Below are 16,441 nucleotides of genomic sequence, written 5' to 3'. Positions count from 1 at the left end.
GTTTGTCCAGTCAAAAGTTACTACTAACATGCCACATGCATGTACTGTATTGTATGTTTGATCGTTACCCCCTCCCCACTTTTTTGGGGTTTTTTAGGGTCCCTGGGTCATGACTGATTACCATACTTTCCGTCTTGCAGCACAGCTCTAGAGCTATGATGCCAGGAAAGTAAAAGGATATTTAAAAATAATAATAAATAAATAGTTTCAGTATGAAGGGACAGAGCGTCTTGAGGAAATTAGAATAAAAAATAATGTTAAATTGGTATCACTTCTCTAAATAAATATTTGAGTAGGAAATGTTTGTTGCATAGAATGTGATGATATGCCATGAGTCAACCCATGTTGGTCTAGTTTTTTTTTTTTTTTTTGTTTTTTTGCCAAAAATGTTTAATGTAAAACACAAAATTTCTTGTGTTATTCAAGTATGATACGTAATCATATAAAAAAAAGACATGTATAAAGATGCATGGAAGGAAGTGTATAATTTCAGAATTAAAAATTATGTGAACTTAATATTTTTTAGTAATTTATATGAATCTAATATTTATTATTTCTTCCCATTGTAGAATTAATATGGTATGAAATTAATTTCTATAATAATGTATAATTTTATTTAAGTTAAAAGTATAACAGATATTAACTTTTATTTAAGTTATGAAACTATATTATTTTTGCAATGTAGCTAGTATTCAGAATAATAAATTTGATAAAAAAATGGTGGCCTTCATAAAATTAATTAACAAAAAGGCAGAAAACTTCATCATCCATGTGAAGGACATTTCACTTGTGTACTTATCAGTGAAGTCAGGTTAAACCAGTTTTTATTACAATTAAAATTTTTAATTATTAATTATTTGTAGCTTATTAATTATTAATTTTTAATGAAAATATTTTTAGTTGTTTTTTGTTCACTGTCTTAGTGTGTAAATTAAATTATGTAATGCAGTAGTACTTTACATCTGCTTCCTGTATGTACAACAATGTTAAATTCTTTCAAGAATTTATTCAGTTGTGCTTGTAAAGTTTGTTGTAGCTAACAATAAATGTGTTAATTTATATAAAATTGGGAATATTTACTAAAATGCAAGCGTAATAGTGATTTTTAGAGTTTAATGTATTTTTTTCTGCAAGAGCAAGTTATGGCAAGGTTTTTTTTAATTATACTGAAATAAAATGCTATTGTAACCTTGATAGATTGATGTTGTTCATTTAACTATCTTAAATGCAAGGTTCTTGTTTGATACATTAGATTATATAAAAAATATATGTATAATTGTCATGATTATGCAATATTAACTGAATTAGCAAGCTTTCTTTTGGTACTAGTTCCTATTTATTACCCAGAAAGTAAAGCAGTTGAATTTTGAAAAAATCATACAATTTTTTTAAGTCCTATTTCCTTAATTCTTGTCTCATAAAATTTTTTGCCAAAATTCAATTTAATTTATTAATTTTAAAAAACAAATGACATGATTTTAGATACATTTATGATGACATAGTATAAAAGTAACTCCTTTAAATTGAAACTTCACATTTGGATTATTGATCTCCTGAAATAGTCATTATCAATGTGGTTATGGAGGTAGGTTTTTCTTTTATTGGATATTGTTTATTTTAATGTCTTTTGATTTTTGTTGCATCTTTATTCCATTACTTTTTACTTAGAGTATTGTTTATGATATCTGATAAAACTCAGAAGGATAACCATTGCCAAATTATCTCTTAATTCTTGGTACTGTCTATCTGGCTTTCATAGAAATATCAAAAACATATGGCTTCTTCACTTTTAAGACTAGATTAAAATTTCATTGTTTTAATGTAGCAGTTGTAATTTTTGAATGATTACATATTGTATTTTGACAGTTTAGTTGTTTTGATCATTTTAATATCTATGTAGTAAATATATAAATTGTGTAATAATAGTTTTACTTTCCTGGCCCATATAATTATACTGTATTTGGGAAGTACGCAAATCAGGTCAGATTTTGCATGTCAGGGTTTCTGGGGATCTTGATGTTTCTACCTTCTCCAATCAAAAACTTAATTTTATCATTGAAAAATTAAAAAAAAAAATGTGTTGCCCTCTGTTTTTTGTTTTATATCTACAGATTAGATGGAAATTTTATACAGATTAAATGAAATTTTATACAATGATTTCTGTATACAGAGTATTGATGCCATTTAACTTTGGTCACATATGATCATGGGGACAGGAAAATATTGACCTTATGGGTTTTGTATCTCAAAATTTTTACTCAAAGGGTAGGTAAATTCTTTCATATAGTTTAATTTATTTTATTATAATAATAATTTTTATTATTATATTTTTATTTTCTGTTGTAGGTAATGCAAGCACTTTATTTTACACTTTGTGTAATTATTGACATTGGTGGTTTTGAAAGACAGAAGACATCAAATAAACAACCGCAGCATGCAATATGTAAACTCAGGGACTATATTTTTACTGCTTTGGCTTTCCCAATAGCACTGGTGAGTTACTATTTACACTATGTTTGATTATGCATCTTATTAATTTATATATATATATATATATATATATATATTTATTTATTTATAAATTCAAATCAGTATTAACTCATGTTAGATAATAGTTTCATTAACATGAAATCAAAAAGAAATTGGTTGGGATTTAAAATTATGATAATTATAACTATATAATTATTATAATTTTAAATCCCAACATTCTGTATAGTTTCATGAAGTGAAAGAGATAAAGTGGGAATGCGAAGTAAGTCTATTTATGTACTACTGTACTTAGTCTAATTAATTAATATTTTTAATGGAGAAGTAGATTAAATGCAATAAATGGATAATTGTGAGGATTACAATACCAAAAGGTAGTGTAAGTGAATTTATGTAATTCAACGCATTTAGAATAGGGCATGGTAGATGAAGTAATAGAATTCTGTAATCAGAACAGCAGTCGATCAAACTTTAGGAAATGTAATAAAAATAATATTGTAATAGCAGGCAACATGAATGAACATAAAGTATCTTGTTGAAAGTGGTAGTTGCTATTAACTAAGAGGTATTATAAAACATAAAATCCAGTTGATGGGAAGTTTCAGTTGTATGACAATAACGAACTCTTTCTTAGGAAAATGTTTAAAATTATGGAGTCAGCTGGGAGGAGGAGGCAACCCTCAATACTTGATTATATCATGGCTAACCAGAAGACAGCAGAACTCCTTAGAGGTTCAGTGGTTTTTAGAGGAGCAGAAGCAGGCTAGACACATAAATAATATAGATGTTTTGATTAATTGAAAACTTTCAATAAGATAAATCCTAAACAAAAATAATATTACAACTGTACTGAGATACTCAAAGTATAGAAAAAAGAACAATAGACAAGACAAGATTTGTTATATTGCTGCTTTTATTTATTTCATATATGTATGATCTTATGTGGAAATGGATAAATGAAGTTCCTGATTATAAAAGGTTAGGGAAAAAAGTTCCTTTGTATTTCAAATGATGTTTACTAAACCAAACATATTTCATTTTTAAATTAAAACTATAATCCTGTCACTGTCGAAATTTTTTTGTTTTCTGGATGAAAAACTTTGATAAATGATTTTTACAGGCCTCTTTTTAAGCCAGCTTTATACCATTAAGAGAGCATACCATTTGAAACAAATGGTAGTCTGATGGTGCAAGGTCAGGAGTGTACAGTGGATGCGTCAGTATATAATCCCAGCTAAGTTTCTCTCTCAATTTTCAACAGCTCACCAAAGATGTGTGGACTCTGATGTTGCCTTGTTGGAAGATAACACTTTTCCTATTGACCAATATTATGGTCACTTTATCTTGATTATTCGGTGTAATCTTTACAATTGTTGACAGTACAGGTTAGAATCAATCGTTTGACTGAGTGACAGCAGTTCGTGGTGAATAATTTAATTGCTTCCCAATCCCACCGCGCACACACACACAACATCACATTTCTTGGCATCAATCCTGGCTTTGCCATTGTTTGCAGAGCTTTGTCTTGCTTTGACCATAATCTTTTCCATACATCATTGTTGTATATGATCTGTTTTTCATCACCTGTAATGAGCCATTTCAAAAATGGTTTGATCTCTTTCCATTTCAGCAAGAATTCGCAGATTAAATTTCATTTCATTCCATTACATTTCTCTCTGTTAAATCATCTGGCACCCATACTTCAAGTTTCTTTATTTGTATCCAACCTTCTTCAGATGGGTTAAAACTGTTTTGTAGTCAATGTTTAATTCATTATTTACACCACAATTGCTTACAATCATTATTTACACCACAAAAAAAAAACAATCTGGTTTGTAAATTTGTGATAATATAAAAATATATATTTTTTAAATTCTATTACAAATAATAAAACAATGCGACTCAGGCTGCTAAAAAAATCTGTAATGTTAATGGACATTGTGTGATATCAGTACATTTGGCACAAAGCTATTCAATTTTCATTAAATTTTTTTCATTTCTTCATCTAAATTAAAAGTAAATTTCTTATTTTGGTTGGCCAATGTAAGTCTCGTGAATATATTGTCACGCAAATCTGTGATTTCGTCACAAATTTTTTTAGCAGCCTGAGTCGCATCCTTTCCTTATTTGTAGTAACATTTCAAAAATATTGAATTTTTTCTTTACTTTCATTCATTTTTGAAACACTAACTTTTGAATAAATAAACTAATACAACCATAACCTTTCAAGAAATACTCAATGATATATCAACTTCAAAAGCATGCGAGTTTTGCCAGGTTTGATTAATTTTACAATTATATGGTCGTAAAGCTGTCTTCAGTTCCACTAGTTTTTTTTTTTTAATTTATACTCTTTGCAGATGACATGATTACTTAGCCGATTCAGAAAATCAGTTATAAAAAGCTTTATTTAAATTTATTAGTATCGTAAGAGAATATGATATGGGAATGCCACCAATAAAAGTAAAGACTTGTAGTGGAAGAATATGATAAAAAATTTTGCTTGGTAATAAGATAGTAGAACATGTTAAATATTTAAGATATGGAAATTGAATTTGGAATGAGTTAGATGTTCAAACTAAAAATAAACAAATTAATTATTTAAATGGTAACAAGAAAACACATGAAAAATAAAAAAACAAAGGAAATTTGAGTAAAATTTTGTAGGATTACATCAGCTTCTGCTTTTCGGTGTGGATGCTGAGACCTAATTTGTTATTAATCAGAATGAGAGAATTCAGGAGGTAGAGATGCATTTCTGAAATGTGTTATGGGTTACTGTTGGCAGACAGGAAGAAAAATATACAAATTAGAAATGATGTAAATATTTTCAGTTAAAGTGAAAGAATTAGAAATTAAATGAAGAGTATATGGAAGTACATCATTAATCTTGTGGTAAGAATGAATGATGGCAGAATACCCAATCTGTTTCATAGATATCTGCCAATTGGAAATAAAAGATTGGTTAGCTAAGAGAACAGTCAAAGGATTAGGTTGTATAATTGCAAAGGTTGTAAGCCCAAAACAGATAAGATAATAAGTGTGAAGCAGATTACATGTTATAAAGAAAATGGAATATTGTACAATTAGTAATGGGATATGATTCAGTGGATAAAGAACAAACATGAAGGAAATGATAATTTTTTACTAGTGTAGCAAGAATTTTTTTAATTACAACTGTAAGAAAGAAAGATAAAAAAAAACTAGATGAAAAACTGATCACTTTTCCCAGTTCCAGCCCCTGAGGTTGAGAAACTTGTACACCATGAAGTGGTGTGGAGAAGAACTTGTTTAAACATCAAACAAAACATTTACAATAAAAATCTGCATTTTTTTTTAATTACAAAAAATGCTTGCCTAAAAATTCTTTAAATTTTTGAGGAGTTCCTTACCCATCTGTGGAAAAATCTAGCAACTGTAACTATGAGTAAAGTGAGATCATAAATAACAAATTAAATCTACTTGCATGTGTAAATGCCTTCAGTAACAGTTTACCAACCTTGTTTCAATCTAATTTTTCATAAATACATAATGTATTTATTTATTTTTAGTTACATATTTCAATACCCCATACATTGACTTGGCATTTTATGAACTTTCAACTCACCTCATTTTATAATATATTTTCATCCAAAGGTTCCATTTGAAGAAATTCTCTTAATATTATACTGAATGTTAATTTAAAAAAAATTCTTATACAACATTTTGGGAGCTCAAAATTTCTCCATTTTAACATGTTTTAAGTCTGTTGTTTTTTTATTTTTGTGGGTGACTACTTTTGTTTAAAGAATGGATATTTAGATGGTAATAAAGATAGTATTTTAATCAAGACTGCATTTTTGTGCGTGGCTTAAAATATGAAACAGAGTAATGCATGTTATTTACTTAATAGTACACATATGAACACCAGCCACAATGTATTTTTTCAAGTGTTTTTTGTCATATCTCATTTATTAAGTAAGAAGCAAATCTCAAGAGCTGAAACTTGGTTTATAAATATACTTCCCACTGTTTGTATAAAAATTGCCTCTTGTGGAGTCTGTTCCTTCTCAAAAAAAAACTTCTAAAAAAAATGTGAGAGGAAAATTTCTAAACATTTTTTCTTTAATTTCACCCCTAAGATATTAGTTTAAGAAAAAACTCTACATATAATCTAACTTGTTCACCTTTACTTTCTTAATAGATTGTTTTCCTCAATGTTGAAAGATAAAGCAGAACGTAAAATATTTGTATTTCCATATACACTTAAATTTACAGAAATTTGCGATTTACATTTCACAAAACTAAGAATAATAGTTTAAAAATGTAAATAACGGTTTACTGAATTTCCAGTAATTGTTTAAATATATATTTACAGTATATCACATTTTTCTTATTAAATGTTTAAGCAACCATTGTCGATCAAATAGATGTAGACTAATTTAAAGAATATTTCCAAAGGAACTTTATAAAAAAAAGTTCAGTTAGAAAAAATTTGGTGTGGGAATGAATTTTAAGTTTTTTTTTCATTTTGTTTGTTTATTTTATAAGATTAGTGTAAATCAACCAAGTTATTAAAAATGAAACTGAGATATGATTTGATACTATATATTTACATATATCGTGCCTACGATGAAAATAAAAGCTTGCTTTCATGAGGCATACAGCTGCTGTGCAAGACATTATATTACTCATTTCTCATAACATTAGGCTCATTTAGAAACCAAGAATTCTGCTATACAGTGTGTTTAACTATTTTCATGAATAGGAAAAATTCTTTTCACAATTAAAATTTATTATCACTGTTTAATTTCAGACAATAATTTCTTTAAAAATATTTAGCGTACTTATAAATATTTCTTACTGTGTACAATACAAAAACAAATAGTTTATACATGTATTAAAAGATTACACTCCATCAAGCGAGTCGTAAAATGAATGACCACTTTATGCGAATGAAGGTTATCAAAATATTTCATTTGAGATATATTTATATGCACTTTTTGTAACGGGTATTAGCATTGTTGATGTAATACATGTTTGTAGTAATACATATCATCATTAATAATTGGCATATACCTTAACAAATTATAATAATTTATTAATACCTTAGTCATACTAATTATATAATAATGAATTATAACTACTAAAACATGAAAACAGTAATAGATTAAATGTGCATAAATAAAAGTAGGATTATTATTATTATTGTCCTCTTAGATGGATGTAAATGATTTCAGGATCGATAGTAATACCTTCTCCAACAGAAGCTTTTATTTTCATTTTACGCACTGCACATGGATTTGTATATCTTATGCTTTTCTAATATGCTGCATTATTAATTATAATTTTATTTGTTAGTTTGTCAGTGTCACATTTTGGGGATTGTATGCAGTCAATCGAGAGCTTGTACTGCCTGCAGTGCTAGATCCATATTTCCCAAAATGGCTAAATCATGTTATGCACACCTGTGTTGGAGTATGGGTGATTCTGGAAATGTTAACATCATTTCATGTATATCCTGAAAAATGGAAAGGACTCCTCGGACTCTTAATATTCCAAAGCGTTTATCTTACTTGGTATGTATTAACAAAAACCTGTAATATTTATGTTTATATGTTATTACTAACGTTCATCAAACGATAAAATATTTTAATTATAAGTTTATACTGAAAAAAATTCAAAGTTCACATAATAAACTAAAAGTTGGTAGATTTTGTAAGTTTGAAAGGTAGCATTTTTATATTTGTTATCTGTAAGTTTACTTTTTATAGTAAATAAAGGTTTGGATATAACATCATTTTAAGTAATAGAATTTGCTGTCCTTTTGTTTGTTAGATGTCCCATCAGTTTCAAGAGAACTGAAAATTTATTGCTTTTTGGAGGGACTTGAGCTCACTTTTCAGTGACATATTAGACTGAATGTCTGTCTGGTTTTACCTAATAGGCATCAGTTTACTTCAGCCATCAGTTTGCTATTTTTCCAACACCTGGACAATTTTCCCACATGCCTCCATGCCAGCATGCCTATTTGCTGAGCCAGAAAAAAGTCTCAAGGTGCCAGCACCAAAGCTTCAAGTTAATTTAACCAAAATTCCAGCTTAGCGACTGACAGTTCTTCATGGTAACTATTTTAGCAAAAAAGGAATGATGATTAAGGAAATTAGGGGGGATAGAGGAAGGGGATAATCAATGCACTCAAGGTTGTCTTGGATTAGGGTGTGATAGGTAATTTACTGTCCATATCATGATGAGAATTTTATGCAGTTTAATAGTATATGTAAAATATTTATAATAATTAGTAAAGATTATTTTTGAACATACAAACAAAAATAGCATGCTTATATAAATTTACCAATTTATATAAAAACCTTTTCAAATCCATGAAACTAATTATCAATTTAATTAATTAAATTAAATTTTTAAATTTAAATTTAATGGAATTAATATCAATTATCTCTAATTATCAATTTAATAAGAAGACTATCGGTTATAAAACATTGTGTTGAGTAAATGTATTACTACCAAAAACAGATAACGTCATAGCCATCTAAATTGAATGCATGTTGGTTTAGTTAAGCCAGGCAATTTAATAATTTTCATCATATTCAAAATTTGTCCATTTTACTGGACAAGTGTCCATTTTAAATGGACAGTGCTGTATGGCAATAAGTTCTGCCATATAAATGCTTGTCATATCTGCCAGTTTCCAAGAATGGGCTTCTCCATTTACATATATGGAGCATCCTACACTGTGTTTGGTTTTAGAACCGTCAGTATAAATTTTAATGTATTCTTCATAACCACTGACGATTGATAAAAATTCCTGTTGGTTTGTTTACTGCTGGTTTCTCTTTTATTTTTCCATAGAGAGATCTAATCTTGTGTTTACAGCCTTCCGCAGTCAAGTTTCAATTGAACCAATGCTTTATACAGCCTCAATAGTATTTCTTTATCTGAGCCCCAATTGATGTTGGATAAACATTTAATAATGTTTAGGGCTTTTTGCATCTATCATTCAAGTCCTATACATATATATATAAAGGACTTGATATATATATATATCTAATCCCCATAAGGGATTTATCTAGTAATAAACCTAAAAGTCATACATTATACTTGTATTCTATTGAATGGTCATCAATTGTCAAAACAGGACTTCAGTGAGGAATTCTGCAAACGTACTGTGTACAGAAGTGTACACAGTACGTTTTCTCTGATGAAAATTTGTAACCATTATTCTTCATAACTTCATTGAGGGTGTTTATCATACATTGCAATTTGTATTTCACCATAGCTGTAGTGTTTCTGGCATACACAATTGCCAGATCATCAGCATAAACACTTTTGCTGATTTCTGCTGGAATGGCTAAAATCAGTTTATTGATGGCAATCGTGAACAATGTACCACTCAACAGCGAACCTTGTAGTAAGCCATTTTCCATTCTCTTTTCTGATGAGTCTTCATTGTTGACACATACTTGAAGAGTACGGCTATAGTTGCTGAGTAACACTGTCAGATTGCCGTGAATGCCCCATTCATGTAATTGAAGCATTATTCCATGATGACAGGTCATATTGAATGCCTTCTGCAAGTCAAAGAATACTCCAACACAGTGTTTTCTTGTGGTGAAGCTGTTATATATGATAGTCTCCAAATTAATCATTTGATCAGTAGCTGATTTGTATTGCCGAAAATCTGCTTGATGTGAGGATAGAAGATTTTCTTTTTCTACTATCCAAACGAGTCTATTATTTATCATTTTTTCAAGAATTTTTCCCATAGCACACATCAAAGAAATAGGATAGTAACTATTGGGATTTGTCCAAATTTTAATTTTATTTGGAACTGGAACAATATTTCCTTTTTTCCACTGCTGCGGGTACATTCCATCCAGCCACATCTGATTATATAGTTCTAACAATCTACATTTTGCAGGAACATTCAGCTGCCTGATCATGACATAATGAATTTTATCCGGATCAGCAAGTGTGTTGCCGGCTTTCTCCAATACTTTCACAAGTCCTTCTATTGTGAAAGGTACATTGTAGTTCATTTCAGTTCTGAACTTTAGCAGACCTTCAAGTTCCGTACAAATGTCTGATGCAGTTATGTTTATGTTAATGGATGACACTTATTGCTGCCAGGATCGTTTTTCAGAATTTATCATAAATCTTTTTGCATATGCCCTGTATTTTTTAAAGGCAATTAGATTCTAATGTTGGACGTTTCTTGAGAGAGCATTATAAGCTTTTTCCTTTCTTTTAATATTTCACTTCATTGTTCCACCAAGGAATGGGTCGCTTCTTGATTTTCCTAGGTGTTCTAAGAATATATCTTGATGCCGAGTCAAATATGGTGTTAGTTATAATATCAACATCAGCTTTGATAACTCCAGTTTTTTCAGGTAGTATCGTACTAGCTGTGAAGCTCATCCTTATCAGACATCCATTTTTTGGATATGGGATATATTTTTGTTGTAACGGCAAATGATCACTTCCATGCAGATCTTCTAAAACTTGGAAAGTGTACATCCTTTTTTCCTCTTCTTCTCCATTTTTCAAACAGCTTCATGTTCGATAAGTATGTCATTGCCTGTGTAACTCCCAGTCTCCGAATTGTAGACCATGGAAGCACAACAAACATGACGGGCATGGATCGGCATGTGGTTTAGGCACCGAGATTGAGAGGTGGGAACCTGGGAGACCCCTGCAACAGGAGTCGCACCAGTTGCCTCCTTGGGCAGGGGGAATCAGCCCCACCCTCTGTGGTGTTTGTGATCTCTGTGGTTTGGAGACCACCTCAGTTGGAGGAGGCTTGGGAGCCTCCATAGAAAACTCCAAAGCAACCACTTTTGTCGAACCATCATCTAGAATGTTGTGCAGACACACTAGAACCTATGATTTAGCAGCTGTCTTTTTCTGTTCAGATGCGCTTTTGCTCATGGTCGATGTATTAGCTGTAGGCTGAATCTTTATCACAGGTTTTATAAATTCCTTATGAGTGAGAGACTTCATTCTATTGTCAGTTATTCTCTGAATCATAGTAGCTACTATGGGCACAAGTTTGCCAAGAAACTGATCTGTATCAACAGCAGTTGGAGCAGGAACAGCAGCTGCACCCTGAGCATAAATTATTGTTGCTTTAGGCTTTCAGGCGCTTACAATCTTTTTTGCTTCAAATTAGCTCACCTTCTGCAGGGTTTTGACTTCCTGTATAGCAGCTACCTCGTCCTTCTAAACACGACAGTTTATTTGTCTACATGAATGCTGTCCTTTTCAGCTTACACAAGGAGGATCCTTGCATGATTCTCCTTCATGAATTTCCTCACCACACATGCATATTTGTGCCCTTTCACACCGAGCAGCGGTGTGGCCAAAACATTGACATCTGAAACATCTCAATGGTTGCAGCACAAAAGCCTGCACATCCAATCTGTGTATTCCTGCATGCATTTTATCCAGCAGGGTTGGTTTGTTAAAAGTAAGGACATGAGAGGCAGATGGAAGAACTTCGTCATTCCTTTTCATGTTCAGCCTTCAGCATTATATCATTCATTGAGGTGTCAACTCTTCAAAAATTTCCTGTTCCATACAATTGAGTAGATCCTGACAAACCACAACACCCTTTGAGGTATTGAGGGTGCTGTGTTGATAGACTTGTACAGCAAACTCACCTATCTTCTGTAGCCCAAGAATCTTCTGCGACTGGCTTCATTAGTCATCTTTACATGAAGTCCATTTTAAGTTTTATGGATTTCCTTTACTGGTCCTCCAGCACAATTATTTACCTCTCGAGCGATGAGGAAAGGTCTTAAAAAAAAATTACTCCCTCTCTACTAATAAACAGATATTTTGGTTTACAAAAACTGTTCTTGTACAGAGCTCTTTATATACTCTTACCCTCCTTCTCCATTCTTCTGGACTCTTTCTCCGTTTCACCTCAAATGAAACTGCTGATTCTAAATGAGGATATTTATGTGAAATCTGTCACATTTGGTAATTATTCAATTTGCATAATATTTTATCCCCTTTGTAGCAAGGCTAGCTGCTGCGGTACACCCCAACTCCAGGGCTATCAACCCTGGAGGTCCAGTCCAGTACTTTGGTGGAACCGACATATGTCTTGACAGAGAGTGGATGCGCAATTTATGCACTGACTCCTGGCCCCTCACTCTGAAGTTTTCAGGGCTCCTATGCACCGACATACATGAGCACCTTAGCTACATGCTTGCCATTGTGAGGGGCATGTGGACAGTGGAAGGGCTTCCATTACACCAGCAATCACTTCAACCCTGGCCACCACATCGCCAGTTCTAAAGATGGTGTGAATCCATTTCCTTAATCGTTTTAATTTTTATATCTGCAGGTGGCCGAAAAATCTAGCCCCTGTAGAACGGTCTATAGGTGGAATCAGGCCAAAGAAAATTCTATCTCTGACGAAAACACTCAGAGCCCCAATAGCCAGCATTTTGAATAGTACTTATGTACAGCTGTTGCTGAAAATTCTACATTAACAATTCAAAAAAGTTATTCACCGGAGGGATCATAATCATCTGACTTTAAATAAGGAATAAACTGCTGCAGTGTATTTCTCAGGTAGATGTAACATAGTTAACTGCATTGATAGAATTATCATTAATGATAACTATTGCATTTATGTTGCCCATAAAATGAAATTTCTTCATGTTTTAATAGATGGCAAATTTGATTCAGAATTATTATTTTTTTTTATTAAGTCAGGTTCAGATAATTTTTTGATACCTATTAGTGTGGACGTTTAATAAATTAAAAATATTAGCTTATCTATGCATTTATGAATGCAACACATTTGCTAAACATAAAAAAAATTGTCACCTATTTTAAAAAAATAATAATATCCAACTAGGCAACAGAACTATTTTTGGGTGACATCACATCATAATACTTAAAAATTATGAGAAGGGAGCTTATTATGTTTCCATTATCATTTTTAATAAATTACCAAATAATTATGTAAAAAATTGTCTCACTAATTTATTTAAAATTCAATTAAAACATTTTCTTTTACACCAACAATATTACTGTTGATGAATTTTTAAATAAGTAATGAGTTTAATATTTTTTCATATGTTTTAAATAATTAACACGGGCTTTAATCACATCTATTATTTATTTTTAATTAATTGTGTATTTTATGATGTTGTTCTGATTTATGATTTTTTTATCACAGTTTCCCTTCATCCATATTCAGGAAAATGCTGGGGCTGTTCCTTTATTATCCATGATTCAACATATTTATCCATTTTTTATGTGATCTAATGTAATGTATACTGATCGGAATAAAAAATGTATTTCTTTATTTACCACTTCCAAATTTATTGTATAATTAATTTTGAATTTTTAATGCTGTTCTTATGAAGGTTTTACACAAGTTTCCTTTGAACATCCAGGTGGATTCGGTAGCAGCTCCTTTGTTTATCCATAGAGTGGCTTAACACTCTATTCCTGATATGAACTATACATCCATGTGTAGTTGGATACTACATGGATCCACATGATTATAATAAATGAATATCATATATTATTTACAGAACAGAAAAAAATATTTTTGTGTTTATTTGTTATTGTTTGTCCTTGAGTAAAGAATGAGTTGATCAGCAATGTTTAAAAAATTCTCTTATTTATTTTTGAATGCTCCTAAATATTCTAAAAGGATCTGTTAGTTTTACCATAGTGTATTTGTTTACTATACTTGTAATTAATTTTATAAATTATATTACTATTAAATTTATCATATGGTGAAGTTTTGTTAAATAATTTATTTGGAAGTTTATATTTCTTGTTTTTTCAAGTTAAATTAGGGAATCTTTTTTGTATTATATTTTTAATGAATTTTTTATTTAAATAAAAAGTAAGGCAAGTTTAAATTAAGCTTGCTATTTTGGTGTGTTCATATGTGATATTTTGTTAATAATTAGATTGCAATACACTAGATAACTTGATTAATAAAAAATTAATAAAATGAAATATATGTATAATATATAGATAGATAGAAAAATAACATGTCGTAAGTCATTCATAATCAGTGCCTCATAAAGACTGATAAATTTATGAAAATTTGTATATGTGTTTTCCGTATTGTGCAAATGCACACTAAGAAAGGATGTTTTGAAAGGGTTAAAATTGAGTAAAAAATGAAATTTTCTATTTTTTTAATTTTCTGTAACAAATGTAGATATCAATCAACTTGATTTTTGGTGTGTGTAATCATCATGTGAATATCTAAAAAGTAATTTCTAGATTTTTTTGAAATTCTGAGTTTAAAGGTTTAAAATGGGTTTTTGAGTATTTATTGACACCCGGCTATTTTATTAATTTCTTGGTAATGAATGAAATTATCAACTTGATTTTTGATTTGTGTATTCTTTATTTGAATATCTAAAAATCAATTTCTAGATTTTTCAGAATTCAACCTTGAAAGGGGTGAAGAAAGGTAAAAATGTTTTTAACAATGATTGCAAACTTCCCCCATTTCAGACTATACTAAATGGGATATTCAGTAGATTTGAGCTTGAAAATTCTTTTCATATAATAATCTAAAAACCATTTTTGGGTTTTTTGAATTTTGATTTTTTAAGGGGTGCAACAGTGTATCAGCAGGGATCAACCAACACAGCCATTGTCACTATTACTGTATATGTAACACAACCCGCAGCACCTACCTCCAGATATTTGACTAAAAAACATAAAATTAAAATAAATTGACTGTGACCAGAAATGCAAGTAACCATGTAGTGCTATGAAGCCACGACGGGGATGCTAGTTACATAGATAATAATAATATTATATATATATATATGTATACACACACACACACACACACACACACACACAGTAGTGATGGTATTTTAATTATATGTAAATTTAGCATTATCACTGTTTTTTTCATTATTTTTCAGGATGCACATTGTATATTCTCAGAGTGGTTTATGGGTTTATAACATATTTAATGTTTTAAATGTACCTCAACGAATTGCATTTCTGTTTACATCTATTGCTGTCGGATTTTTATTTTATCTTCTAGGAGATAAACTTAATTCAATCATATGGGGTAAGATGAATTTTTTATTGCATTTTAATTCTTATTTACTTATATACATTTATTTATATATTTACTGAGTCATATTATTTATTTATGTACGTATTTTATCTTTATTAAATAGTTTATGGTCAGCATTATCTGCTAGAATGATCTAGGTAGAAAAACTGCTTGAAAATAATAAGTAGCCGCAATCATTTTTTACTCGGACTACTAATTTCTGTTGAATGTTTCAATATCCTCTGCCAATTAAGTATCAATTTAAAAGTATTTGTTAATACCATCAAACTACGTTTCATCTTTTGCTGGGTTTCCCAAGTTTGTTTATTTGGTATATTCTCAATTTTTTTTTATAATTTCATATTTTTCATGACTATATCCCCTATTTATTTTTTTGATGACTATATCCCCTAATCAAATAAAGTGCAAGCATATCTCAACTGTGTTAGCTGTGGTTAATTTTTTTTGATTTTCTAGAAAAACAATCCATAGTTTCTGGTTTAAGAAATTAAAAGATCTGTTTCCCATGCCACTCTTCTGATAGAGACAGGATCATTTATTGATTTCAAGATTGCATTGGTAACATTCAAATTACTCATGGTTATATATATCGTTTGACAGTATTTTCTTAGACATTATTGTAATCTTAAGAGTGTGATTGGTGTACTGCTCCAAGGAGACATTCTTATTTGGCTGTACACAATAGAAGACTAAGCAAGAGTACTCTTGATCAGATGCTATTATTTCTGAATTTTGCAGTCACACATATGGTTTTTTTTAGATTTAAAAAACTCAATTTATCATATTTTAATATGTTCTATAATGACAGTTACAAAATTATGGGGAATCATTTTTATGAAATAGTGCTGATGAGAACTTTTCTTTATCTTGTCT

General features: G+C 30.2%; 1 protein-coding gene across 4 annotated transcripts in view; it reads left to right on the top strand.

Moving 5' to 3' along the window:
- LOC142323364 (androgen-induced gene 1 protein-like) overlaps nucleotides 1-16,441 on the top strand; it is an 85,865-nt gene that overhangs the window by 32,810 nt on the left and 36,614 nt on the right. For all 4 annotated transcript variants that reach the window (XR_012756093.1, XR_012756092.1, XR_012756091.1 and 1 more), the window contains exons 2-4: nucleotides 2,347-2,493; nucleotides 7,828-8,045; nucleotides 15,408-15,559. Coding sequence is in view for 1 of the 4 variants with exons in the window: in XM_075362897.1 (XP_075219012.1) it covers nucleotides 2,347-2,493; nucleotides 7,828-8,045; nucleotides 15,408-15,559 (517 nt within the window). In the remaining 3 variants the exon portion in view is untranslated. The remainder of the gene's footprint in view (nucleotides 1-2,346; nucleotides 2,494-7,827; nucleotides 8,046-15,407; nucleotides 15,560-16,441) is intronic.

This window comes from Lycorma delicatula, chromosome 1 (genome assembly GCF_047948215.1).
Source record: "Lycorma delicatula isolate Av1 chromosome 1, ASM4794821v1, whole genome shotgun sequence".
In the NCBI taxonomy this organism is placed as follows: domain Eukaryota; kingdom Metazoa; phylum Arthropoda; class Insecta; order Hemiptera; family Fulgoridae; genus Lycorma; species Lycorma delicatula.
The sequence above is the reverse complement of the archived record's forward strand: the minus strand, read 5'-3'. Positions and strand labels throughout refer to the sequence as shown.